We start from the raw sequence: 13,473 nt of genomic DNA on the forward strand, positions 1-13,473 counted from the left end.
AAAAAAAAAAAGCCGGGAAGACATAAAAAACTGAATCCTTTGTGACAAAAATGTGGTTGGATGTGGCGCAAATAATTAATGCCCCATTAAGAGAGGAATTCTCCAAACTGGCTTTCAAGTATCAAACAATCGCTCCCTGTGGACTTGAATGAGGGCTTTAAAAATGTATGCTCCTCTGCACAGTGGGATTCCTGGGAAGCTGCTGTGCAAACCCTTGTGTACAGTTTGGTGTGCAAAGGACAATTAATGCAATTAGTATTCCACCGTAGATTCTGTCTTCATTTTGCTACTACCAGTACAAATTCAGAATTCAGCGGTCTAAAAGGTTTTATACATAATATTATATCCCTCTATGTTAAAGTGACAATGGGGAGTTATTTTGTTAGAACGCATCATTATGAAGTAAATGTTGATTACACAGTGTATTAGCTATGGATTAACAACACCGTTTGTGTTTTGATCCGGTGTTTCCTGCGCCATCGTACCACAACACCTCACACCAGGCCAGCAGCAGGCCAGGAAATAGATCTAGGGAAAACAGTGTGGCTGATAACTTTGGCAGCAAAATGATATTTTTTCTGCCACCACGCACAAATATTCACATCATAAAGGACGTGTGTCTGTTACTGCCCAACAAGGACATACTGTACAGAGGAAAGTGCTATTGTTTTCTTCAGTAGCTCCTGGTATCTTTTTCCTCCATTCTTACAGAGCAGAACCTCACAGGACAGAGCCGCCATGGTCGGCCTGGGACAGTAATCTGGCCTGGGACTGATGAAATAGCCTTTATGGATTTTGTATTGTCCACCGACACACAGAGGCTGCGGTCCACCAAGCTTTGGTCCTGGTAGTCTCCATCACCGGGTCTGGGTGTGGAGAAAGATTAAAGACTTGAAACGGTTCAGTTTGCAGAATTTCTGCTGGACCAGTAACTTCTCAGTAACTCATTTATAAGACAGGATGTTTTTCTTTGCCTGAGACAAAGCTCTGAGATCAGTGTTTCCAGCTCAGATTGGGATTCTTCTCCTTTGAGCAGTGGCCTGGCTGATAGCGGCAGCCACGCTGCTGAGTCTGACACCGTGCAGCCCTGGCAGCCGGAGACAAACGACTCACTGTCCGTTTGATTCCTGGCGGTGACCCCTTCTAAAATGAGCTGTAGTGAAATCGGCAAGATTCTTCTTCGTGACAACGCCGCCAACATTAATGCCACTTGGAAACGCTGGAGGGAGGGGGGGGGGGGGAGAATTGTCTATTGCCACTTTCAGCACAAGGTTGTTGCATTTTTGTGACTGATGAAACGTGAAAGCGAAGTGCACAGCCTTGTCTTACACTGAAAGCTGCTACTTGGCATTTCAAGCTCATGCTTATCTCCGTGCTAAAACCAGAAGACATCTCTTGTGTATGAGGCCTCTTAAGCATGCATAGTATAATGTGAATACCGGCAGCGGAATCTGCGTACCTGGATGAAGACTTCAATGGAGGCTGACAGGGGTGTAACCCCTCTGTCTGTGGCGTACACTGTAAGCCAGTAGGAGTCTTTGGTCTCACAGTCCAGGATACCAGCAGTGTAAATCACGCCTGTTGAAGCAGAGAGAAAGATTAATGTGGTTGTTACTTGGGCTTGAGAATACATATATATTAGGTGTGTGTGAGAGTGTGTGTCAGCTTGTGTGCGGGGGCAGTCCGGGTGTCATCCCTAGAATACAACCGCAGAAGATCTCACGGAGGGGAAAGTCTTTGAATACCAAGTTTCCAGAGGCAAAGACATACATTCAGAGTAAACTTCGTGTCCTGGCTTCAGTGACATTCACAGGCATTAGCGGCGCCGCTGTAGTCACCTTCAATGTTTCAGCTCCTCTACAGCTAATCACAGCTGACCAAACTGCTCCCGCTGCTATTTGCTTAGCGCTAAACGTACCCTGAACTGCCCTACAACAATAAAGACACACGCAGACACCCAGACATTCACGCACATTGACTGGCGTGTGTTTAGTGGCCTTAAGGAAGATGAGTGGCTGACAGCTATGGTGACCTCTGGAGGGACAACGACAACGCTCACAATGGATGACACATCGGTGTCTCTTTTTTTTTTTTTAAAGCAGTCATGCAGGACTGTTCATGTAAACAGTGGACAAATGACACACACCCTCAGAAGTTTTAGCATCAATTCATATCATATCTAAACATCACTAAGAGTACCAAAGCATCACTGAGCAATGTCACGGTTTATCTAATTTAGGATCAAATAACAGATAAGTTTCCAGTATATATATATATATATATATATATATATATATATATATATATATATATATATATATATATATATATATATATATATGTTTATACTTTTATCATTTCTATCAATGGAAAATAAGTAAAGTCAGTTGATGCATTTCAGCTCAGTGCACACTTCCATCAGATCTGGGAGGCTGATACTTCCAGAAACATATGAATCTGTGACTTCCACTAAGTTGAAGCAGCTTGGTGGGAGCTAAGACATAATGTGTGTGTGTGTGTGTGTTTGTTAGTGCTTGCAGAGTGCCTGCATCCGTGCTTGAGTACACAAACAATTAACACAAACCAAATGCTAAACCCGGCTCAGACCGAATGTGTCAGCAGCTGAATATTTACACCGGCTCTGTCATGCTTACCTTAACCTCAACACTGCAATTACACTTTTTTTTTTTTATTAAGACTGAACAATTAATAAAATCGTTATTGAAAAGGCAGTATGATTAAGTGTAATATCCATATCACAAGAGAAGCTAAAATGTGTCCTGACATACCCAGAGATGCCTAACAAGATTTGTTCAGTAATAGTGGCACATATCAAAAATGCAATATGTTTTTTTTTTTTTTGCATATCCTAAATTTATCATGATGTGGATGATGTTAGTGAGTTTATTGTCTTCCCCATGTGCATTTTTGTGCCTTGAACTGTGTCAGTGTTTCCATCAGCATCAGGAATAGAGGTAGAGGTTGTAGTTTTAGGAGCGCTGCTTCATCCTGGCTGCCCTGTTGTCATGCTAAACCCATACTGACGCACAACTTCATTCCAAACGCATAGCCGCCATGGCAGAAGAAGTGTTGTGTTTACAAATAAGCAGAGCAGTAAGGTAAGTCAACATCAGAGTCTGGCTGTTTTTGCTCTGTTCCACTTGACAAGTGAGAGCATCAAGATAGATAACGCAGGCAACACATTTCATCAAACACCGTGTTTGCACAGCCATGTAGTGCAAAATACAACACCATATCTATTTAATTTGACCAAAACAAATGAAGACCTGGGAGGACTCCAGGGAGGCAGACAGGGTGAAGACAGATTTCCGGCCTAACCTCCGCCACCCTATTAAAAACATTTTTGCAAGATATCATAAAAAAAACAAAAAAACAATCAGACAAATATTTTGTTCAGTGAGAATCCCCTACGGACAGTTTCAGTGTCAACAATCTTTCCTGAAAGGATAAGAAAAAAAAAAAACTAAATTGATCTTTTCACACATATATTAATTTGTTTGTGCTGCTGGCGAAATTAACTTGATTTCCCATCACACAGCAGATGTCAACTGGTCCATAACTTGGCCTTTCACTCACACGCCCATGTGATAAGTCACACAAGCATACAAATCAGTAACTCGAGGTGTGACTGTGTGGCCTTTGAGTATACTGAATCAGACCTCGGATGCATGGCGAAGGTGTTACCTTATCGCCAGAAAACATGTGTGTATATGTCAGATTATGAGTAAGCAGCTGCCCAGGGCGCACGCAATGCATAGTAAGAGTGTTTGCCAAAACACATCCTTGCTCCGTCGTCCTTGACCATGTCCTTTTCAAACCACATCTCATCTCCGTCAGATTGCTCGACACAGAGAGACGAGGAAAACAGAGCTGGCTGTTTCAAAAGCTCTTTGAACTTTGAGAGCGACAGGCAGTATTCAGTGAATTCAATATAAATCTGACTTGACAGCATCCATTCTCACCATAAATAACACACTTCAAAGAGTGAACAAAATATTGAAGGGTCATGGCATATTTTCTAATCTAGGAGTTCACAGTACACAGGTTTACGTCCATCTGTCATGTCTATTCACCTTCTACGTTCCACACAAACAGGTTTTGGGCTCCCAGAATCTAATTAATGCCACCGACATATCAAACAATCAATCCTGAGATTGATGAGATGTGCATCTCAAGAACTGTGAGAGGCAGAGAAGGGGACATCAAAAAAATATAGAACCAGCTAATTTTTTTTTTCTTGCCAAATACGGAGTAGATGGTGTCTAACAAAGTGTGTTTGCCTCTAACTTAAAGAATGCTTTATCCAGACTGTGACAAATCCTGAAGCTTGCACACCCACTAATAGAGGAGCAAGGGCTTCTGACAGCTGCCCAATGAGAAATTGCAGGGTTTGCTCCCCCACCCCCCCCAGCCAATGACAAGAATACCAATTTCTGTTCAAAGTGCAGGAGAGCTATGGATTTAAGCCAGAAGATCCTACTTCTATTCTGATAGATAGCCCCAGTGCTTTCCATCCCCATACTGTAGGTGTGAGTCATCTCAAACATCTAAATATAAAATGTGGGAGAAGAGTGCAGATGTGACGGACAATGGGGTGCACACAGGGCCGCACACGAAGCATCACAATCCCCAAACTACAAGGGAAGCAAAGCCGTAAATAAGGAGAGGATAAACAAAGTGGTTTTCTCACTCTATTTTCTCATTCTCTCTGTCCCTTTTACTTCGTCTCACTCTCTGTCTCACTTTCTCCTCCCCATACTCGGTTTTGGCACTTAGAGCCGCAGATTGACAAGCAGTGAGAGCAGAGCCACTCAACATGGCAGCTAAATGCATGACGGGAGGACAGAGCTGCTGCTGCTGCCGCTGCTGTGTCCGCGCTTGACAACACTGACTTCTACGCGACAAGATGAAAATGAAACTCTTTGATGAGAGTGAGAATTTGGCAGGTGCTCACAGTATCCTCTTGTCTGATTCCAAAAAAAAAAGGCTTTTCTTTTCACTTGGCTATTATATCATGACAAACAACCATAACAACAGCTGCAACTTGCAAACTAAATTTCCCAAACGCAAAAAAAGGGCATTGAAAAAAAGTGTGGGATGGAAAGCGCAGTATTTTCTTATGACACTTTTTATCTACTCCAGACTCCCCTGCATCCTCTTCCTTCCTCTCTTCGCTTCACTTCCACTCCCCTCTCCTTTCACTTTCTGCTCCAACAGGCACTCTGATTTCCCCTGGAAAATCTGCGCTCAATAAACTTTCTCACTGACTCTGATGCTCGTTACTGAGGTTATAATACTGAAGTGAATAAAAAGCGCCAATCACTATTACAGAATCCTGTAGGGATCTGTGTATGCACTGTGCACCACTTTATCTATGAGCAAGTGTATAAACCAAGCGTGGTTGTAATGTATATATGCATAGTTATGTGAAGAGATAGAGATGCAGAGAGTGAGGGAAAGAGACATCCTCTCTGTCCTGTCCATCTGTTCCTCTCTCGCTTTCTCTCTCCACTATAGTCAATACTAATTAGCCTAGTTAAAGGTCAATACAGGCCTCCAGTGCGAGTCATGTACAGTAGGGACCAGTGTGACCAGAGGTGAAAGAGAGGCCAGACAAGGAACATCATCTTTTCTTCCCTTGAACTAAACTCTAAAATAAACTCCAGCTGCTAAAATTTAACCACCAGTGCTTGTTTTTTTAGCCACTGGTCACTGCACCGCTAATTGCTATTGATACTTGATTTGACCAGCTGCTTTACTATAGATTATTGTTCAGATTATATAACTGCTAGTGGAAATATGTGGGTATAAATACTTGTTTCTCCATTTTCCCCAGTTGCTATTTAAAAAATACTCCAATCTATATTTTGTTAACAAGTTAAATGTTTTTAACGGAAATCTACAAATAAAAGTCTGTCCATATTCCCTACTTACTAATTATGATGCAACGGCTAATAATAATTTACCTGTTTTATATCACATGATCAGATAGGGATTAGTAGAATCTAAGAGTATAATGAAGACGTTTTATATTAACATTGTATATTGCAGTGACAGGCAATGTTGACTTTCTTGTCAAAATTTAAATCTGGGGGGTATGAAATGCAAACGAAAAAAACAAACAGTCATTACTGCAAAATATATTCCTTAATTTTAAATAGCAACTAGAGACAAAAAGCTTCCAGAGGGAAGAAGAAACGCAAATTAATTTTTGAAATGTCCTCTCAAATGACTAATTAATAAACAAGAGTGAAACTGCATTTGCAATGTGGTAATTAAGTTAGTGAGTAATGAGTGAAGAAATTGTCAATAAAACTCTTAATCAGTCATAAATAGATCTTATAATTTTGCTGTAGTTCAGTAAACGGGGTTTAGCAGGAAGAACTGTGACATAGTGGAAACTAGAGCAGTAACAGAGTGACATGCACCTCAAGCTTAAAAAATTCACTAAGGTTCTCAGTCTTACTTGCTTATACAGAACTACTATTCACTATTCACTATGGTGCACCCTACACTATCATGCAGGGAATAGAGAATAAGTTAGTAAGGGACTGATTTTAGAGCTCAAAGTTTGAATGTTTCAGCACCACGGAGAGAGACGGATAGAGAGATTAGGTTTAACAGCTTCAGCACCATGGATAGAGACAGAGGCTGCAACAAGCCTTAGTGGGAAAGACAGAGCCCTCAGACACACCAGTCGCATCTAACTCAGATCACATTGAAATTTCACATAGGCATGCTTTTCTACATTTTTTCATTGGTATTTCCAAAGCTTTAATGTGAAAAGAGTTCTGATTCAAGGCAATATCTCTGTGCTCACAAAAGTTCAATTTCCCTGATGGAAATATAGCAAATGCCAAGATCTTATCCAGCTAGCTATATTATTACAATGCATATATGTACATATTTATGCATGTTTGTATGACATTTTGTTGGCCCATTATTCTGTACACGAGCCAATATGAACTATTACGAACTGGCCTATTTCGATTCATTTTCTCCCTGGCTGAGTGAGTCACTGCTTCCTATTTGGATCAACATGTTTTCAGCTGCGGTTAGACACTGCAGGACAGTTGGAAACAACTACATGCTTTTTTTGGATCAAGCCCCCTTAAATAAGTCACAGTGATTTCACTACACTTGGAGAGGATGGGGCTGCTGTGCAGGAGAGCCTTGATCAATGTTATCCACACAGCACTGGATCAGTCGTACTGAGCGGCCTGAGGCCCAGCCAACATTGCTGCCATGCTGCCCTCATTACAGTAATGATCTCCCAGCACACAGCTCCCACGTGAGGCCCCATCAACACACTGACTCTGACTGTACCTTGCACTCACTTCGCTCTCTCTCTCTAAAGCACACACACACTCACTCAAAAACATGCAACTGGTGAAGATTTGTCTCTATTTCCATCACTTGCGATACAAATCCACATTGTGTCTGACACACAAATGGGATAAAATGGGTTGAGCAACTACTACATGCAACTGAAAAGATAAGATTCCCCACAAAATGAAATGATAAGCGATGTATTAAGATGTTGATATTCAAAGCATGGTACTTTACATTATTGGATTTTCACTTTACATAAATAGGCTTCAAAATCGATCTTGTGTCACACCTGTGTCTTCATCAATGGTGAAAGTGCCGAGTCCGCTGCCTCCTCTGACAGAGTACCTCAATACACCATCTCGTCCCTTGTCGTCATCCTTAGCGCTGACTGTCAGGACGCTGGTGCCTGCTCGGGAGTTCTCCTTCACTGAGCCTCTCACAGCAAAGTCCGGGAAGTAGGGTGCATACAAATTCTCATTGACATCCACCACCTGAAGAAATGTGAAACTTCACTTTAATTTTGATTGAAAAACTGACTTAAGAATTTGCAGTATATTGTATGAATGTGACTAAATCAATATGATGATGCCTTTAACTGCATTATGACAAGCAGATATTGAAATGAATTGAATTAGATTATAAGGGCACCATGATGTAGTAAATGCTGTTACCGAGGATCTGAGAATAAAAGATGTGGGGAGCATTAATAACAAAACTGTCAGTGTTAATGCCTCGCTGATAAAACCGATAATTAGAATTTATTCTGACGCAAAGTTGGATGTGTGTGTGTGTAAAGGCGTAGACTGCTATAACGTTACACACAAACACAACAATGCCTCTGACAGGACTTTTTTTCTATAGCGCTGGATCTGTTTTTACTCCCTAAATATGAATATGAATTAAGAGCTCATACAACCACTGAATCTTTTGAATCTTTTGTGGCAAATGTAATTATCCACACCCCACACAGACACACACACAAACACAGCGATGTTTTCTCAGTCAGCAGCAGTACAGCGTCTCCTCCTCTCTCTGGCACTGTGTGAATGCAGGCAGGTTGATAACCATGGAGGAGCCACAAGGGAGAAAGGAGTAGGAGGAGGAGGTCCAATATTAGGACATCTTTCTCAAAAAGTCTCAAAGCCAACAAAACCCTAACCTTTAGTTAATGTTTTCAATTTTAGTTTACTTTTACAAGTGTTGTTTGCCTGTTTGCTACCCAATCTTGTGGTACAGTTGCTTGCCAATAAATGCTTTCTAGCTCACTAAGACAGCAACAGACAAGATAATCCAGCATTATATGTGCTTTTTGAGAGGCTTCCTACATTATATTCAGCATTGCTACCTAAATGAGGATTTACACCATACAGTAATGTAGAAAAGACAAAAAAAATGGTGCAAATTCATCAGAATGCAGGAAATTAAGTTTTAGATGATCAAAATTTCTCAGGGGAGGATCCTTTACACTGACACTTAAGTTGATACATCCCCCTAAATGTTCTAGCAAAATCTGTGTCTGTGTGTGTTTGTATGCATCTTACCCACCTCCACCTCCACAAACGTCTCACTTCTGAGACTCGGTACACCCCTGTCCTCAGCAAGGACTGTCAGATTGAAAAATTGTTGTTTCTCAAAGTCCAGTTCTTTTCTAATCCTCAGCACTCCACCCAGAGCATTGATCTGCACAAAGCATTATAATACAACACATTATAAATTGTCTAGAAGAAAGACATTAACATATGCAACACTAATAGTGGCATCACATACCTCAAAAGTGCCGTTGAAGTCATTGATCAAGGAGTATCGGAGCTGTCCACCAGGGCCGACGTCTGGATCCTGAGCCTGAACCCACATAATCACAGCGCCTGGTGGGAGGTCCTCTAGCACTCGAGTGCTATAGCTGCTGGGAATGAAGGCTGGGGCGCAATCATTAACATCCTCCAGTATTATACTAAGAGTGGTTACTGATGACCTTCGAGTGCCTCTCTCTGCCTTGTCTCTCACCTCCACCTTCAATGTGAACATTGGGAATATCTCTCTGTCCAGTGTGCTGGCTACAAATACACTCCCAGTTTCACTGTCAATACCAAACTGAGGGACACTGGTCAGCATCACGTAGGAGAGCTGTCCATTTTGCCCCGTGTCTCTGTCAAATGCCATTATAGTAATAACTTCCATACCGACGGCCGCGCTTTCTGACACTAGAGCTGAGAAGCTGTCCTGATAAAACTCGGGGTCGTTATCATTTGCATCCTCGATGATCACAGTGAGTAGTCTCCAACTGGACATCTGAGGGACACCCTGATCATAGATGGTGATATTGAGGAAGTAACGATCCACTTGCTCACGGTCAAGTGGCTGCAATACAGTTATCAACCCGGTCTCCATGTTAATATTGAAGCAGTTGTCTTTGTTGCCATCAGATATAGAAAAGAGAACACGGCCATTGAAGCCTGTGTCACCGTCCCGTGCTCTCACCTGAAATACACTGGCTCCGGCAGCGAGGTCCTCTCTCACTAGAATACTAGTAGGCAGGGCCTCAAACTGGGGGGGCTGTGTGTTCATAGAGAAAAGGTCTGTATACCTCTCATCTGCTCTTGGTCTAGCTATGGCGGACGCTTTTGACAGCATTTTTTCTGCCAACATCTGGGCCACCCTGGTCTCTTTGCAGTTAAACCCCCTTTGGGGCACCCTACCCCTCACCACGGATACATTCACAAAGGTAGGATCAGAGTAAAATTCTCCATCTGTCGCAACCAATTTAAGGTTGAATATCCCGTTTTTTAAATTATCCGCCGCTAATGATCTTTTCAATGACAAAGCCCCCGAATCTGGATTTACATTAAAATAATCTAGCTCGTTCCCTGCAACTATCTGATACGCCACCATTCCTAACTCATCCATGTCCACTGCTGACAAGGTGACAATAGTCTGGCCGAGAGGGTAATCACGGCTTATCATACCCCTGCAAGAAACCCTTTCAAAAAGAGGTTGGTTGTCGTTGATGTTTATAATACGAACAGTAACATTAACCTCACTCTCCCTTCTGTAGGGTGAACCCCAGTCAGATGCTCGCACCGCAAAAGTATAGATGTCATCTGAGGACTCAAAGTCCAGGTCTGTTGTGATCCTCACTTCACCTGAATCTTGGTCTATAGTAAATGGAAGAGACGGCTCACCGCTGATTGTGTGTGTTACGTACGCATTCTCTCCTTTATCATAATCCACAGCAGATACCACGAGAATAATGGTGCCTATAGGTAAACTCTCGTTGATTGCGATGTCATAGAACGGCCTGTTGAACACTGGAGAATTGTCATTTGCATCCTCTATGGTGATTTGGACCCTTGCCCGCTGCTGACTGGTATTATCAACCACCTCCATCTCCATGACATCCTGTGATATCCCTGTCAGCTGCCTTGTGGTCATAATAACTCCAGTGGAGGGGTTTATATCGAAGTACATTGGATCTGAGAGGCTGTTGAAGCTGTAATTGACACTCACAGAATCTGGGGAGATTTTCACAACCTCTACAATCGTGCCTGGGGGAGCTATTTCACTCAGCTTGACTACATAAACATCCTTCTCAAACATTGCCAGCACTGGGTCTGGTTTCGTAACCAACAACTGAATAACCTCGATATTTGAGAATCTAGGAGGTGTACCCCTGTCCTTAGCTTGGACGGTTAGGTTGCAGCCATAGGGGAATGTATCCCAGTCCACAAATTCTGATGCTTTAACTCTGTACTCATTCCCAATAGGCAATCGATCAACAACAAACTGTTCCAAGGGGTCACCCTCAATGATGGAAACCCACTCAATATCTCCAGACAGTCCCTCGTCCTTGTCCTCCACGGTCACGATAGCGTAGACTGGGTCCTTGTCCGTCCATGATGGAACTACAGCAACTGCGCTGAGAACAGGTGCAAATTCATTAATCCGCTGCACAGTCAGGACCAGTCGAGCAGTGCTGCTGATACCACTGTTCCCGTAGAGTTTCATCCCTCGGTCGACCACCTGCACCTCCAGCTCAAATCGGCTTCGTTTGTCCACTCTGGGCTGACCCGACAGGGTGATGACCCCGCTGGTCGGATGAACGGCAAAGAGTTCAACCTTGTTGCTGAAGAAGTAGTAGAACTCCCCGTTGGAGCCAACGTCAGCATCTGTGGCTGTTACACGTCCAATGCTGGTGCCCACGGGAGCGCTCTCTGGGACAATGAATGAATACGAGGTTGGGGAGAAGAGAGGTCGGAGATCATTGGTATCCAAGACCTTGATATAAACAGTTGCTAAGGCCTCTAGGCCTCCATGGGCGGATGCCTTAACTGTCAGTGTGTAATTGTCCTGTACTTCCCGATTAAGTATGGCACCGCTGCCTCCATTAGTGCGTATACGGAGGAAGCAAAAATCTCCCATTACAAACTCCTCGGCCTGGAAGATCCCCTCACTGTCTCCAGACGCAATGGAATATTTTATATCTAAGGATCTGGGTGGAGCAAGAATGATGCCCATTTTGACCTCACTCCTCGTATAGGTTCTCGTTGCAGAGTTCTCGAAGATGGAAGCATTATAGGCTGGCTGGGTGAAGAGCAGCAAGCCTTGTCCTGACCTAAGTTCTGGCAGGAATTGAGCACAGATTGAGGGGAAATGGAGGAGGAGGAGGAGGAGGAAGCAAATGAAATGGAAAAGTAGAGAGATGCCGGGTAGAGAAAGCATTTTTCCCCACCAATTAGCCTTCATCACTATTCCATCACCCAGTCACCCTATTTGGAGAGAATAACAAAGAAAAACAGATCTGGATTCAGTCAGTGTGCTGCTAGAGACATGTAGCCTGCACACTAAAAAACTGACAGAGAACTGTGAGGCAAAAGTTACAGACATTTCAGGGGCACTGCTGATCACCACGGGGATATGATAGCATATTCAATGTTGCGCTCAAACTGTTTGCATTCAAACACTGAATATTGTTCCCGAAAGGCACAGAGGCAAAGTCTGACATGCCTTTAAACAAACCACTTCAAAAAGCCCAGTGCACACTTACACAGCCTCAGTGAAACACATCATGTCACTATATAAAATCACAGCGATCAGGAACAATCATTGTTACAATACGAAATGCTGCCTAAAAGGCACCAGGGCTTATTCTTCAGCCAGGGTGGTGGTATGGTGGCATTAGCAAATGCAACTAAGGTCTATAGAGATATCATAATCTGACACTGTGCACTCAACTGTATAACACCTTTTTACAGCCTAACTGGAAAAGTTATCATCAGCTTAACCCAAATGCACAGTCAAAGTTTAAATCCATTTATTAACTGCCAGTTTGATTTCAAATGCTTTTAAATATTGTATGGACTAAATGTAGACTGTACCTAGTACTGAATGTTGAGTGCAGCTTTTTCCTGATCATTATACATCTAAGTAAAAATAATAAAATAAAATAAAATAAGTGATTATAAGAATTTGAGTCCATTTGTGTGTGAATTACAGATTAATACAATAGGACCCAATGGGCTGCCGGAGAAGACCCTGTCCCGGGAGATATAACTGAGGTGCATTTATTATCTCCCATGTTGACGCAGAATCAGTGGAGCTCGTCTCATCTCCCTGCAAAATCCACGAGTTTATTAAGATACTGCATGTCTGTAACTAAAGTGTGCCGCCTGATTATACAATTTATGGAGACTTCTCTCACACATCGCAGCGTGTCCTACCTTTAGAAGAAACAGCTGTGATCAGTGAAAGTAAATCCATCCCCATCCTCTCTGCGACAGTGTTTTATCATATGAAAGAAGGGAAAGAAAAGAAAAGCAGTGGAGGAAAAGTCGGTGCAGATGCACGAATAGAAAAAAATTACGCGCACAAATCCCGGCAGGCAGTTCTCTACCCGGCTGCAGTCCTCCTCGTAAAACTAAACAGCTATTGCCCCAGTTTCGTACACCTGACCACTGTAACCCCCGAGTACAGTGGGATAGTCGCTTATTCTGTTGTAGTTGACAGAAAACTGTCTTCAAACAGTCTGGCGTCCGTCGGCTGAAAGGTTTGAGTCCGAGGTCTGGAGGAACACGTCGCTTCACGTAAGTTTAAAAGCGGTCCGCTTCAGTTGTCGCTTCTGTGGGA

The 13,473-nt window shown here is 42.8% G+C and overlaps 1 protein-coding gene across 1 annotated transcript in view; it reads right to left on the reverse strand.

Annotated features, from left to right (window-relative positions):
* Window positions 1-12,093, reverse strand: part of fat3b (FAT atypical cadherin 3b) — a gene marked incomplete at both ends in the record, with an annotated part of 67,997 nt that extends 55,904 nt beyond the window's left edge. The window contains 4 exons of the mRNA XM_083986209.1: window positions 1,460-1,578; window positions 7,643-7,844; window positions 8,899-9,033; window positions 9,121-12,093. Of these exons, the coding sequence (XP_083842335.1) occupies window positions 1,460-1,578; window positions 7,643-7,844; window positions 8,899-9,033; window positions 9,121-12,093 (3,429 nt within the window). The remainder of the gene's footprint in view (window positions 1-1,459; window positions 1,579-7,642; window positions 7,845-8,898; window positions 9,034-9,120) is intronic.
* Between the last annotated feature and the right edge of the window lie 1,380 nt (window positions 12,094-13,473).

Source organism: Trachurus trachurus (assembly GCF_905171665.1).
Source record: "Trachurus trachurus genome assembly, chromosome: 14".
NCBI lineage: Eukaryota > Metazoa > Chordata > Actinopteri > Carangiformes > Carangidae > Trachurus > Trachurus trachurus.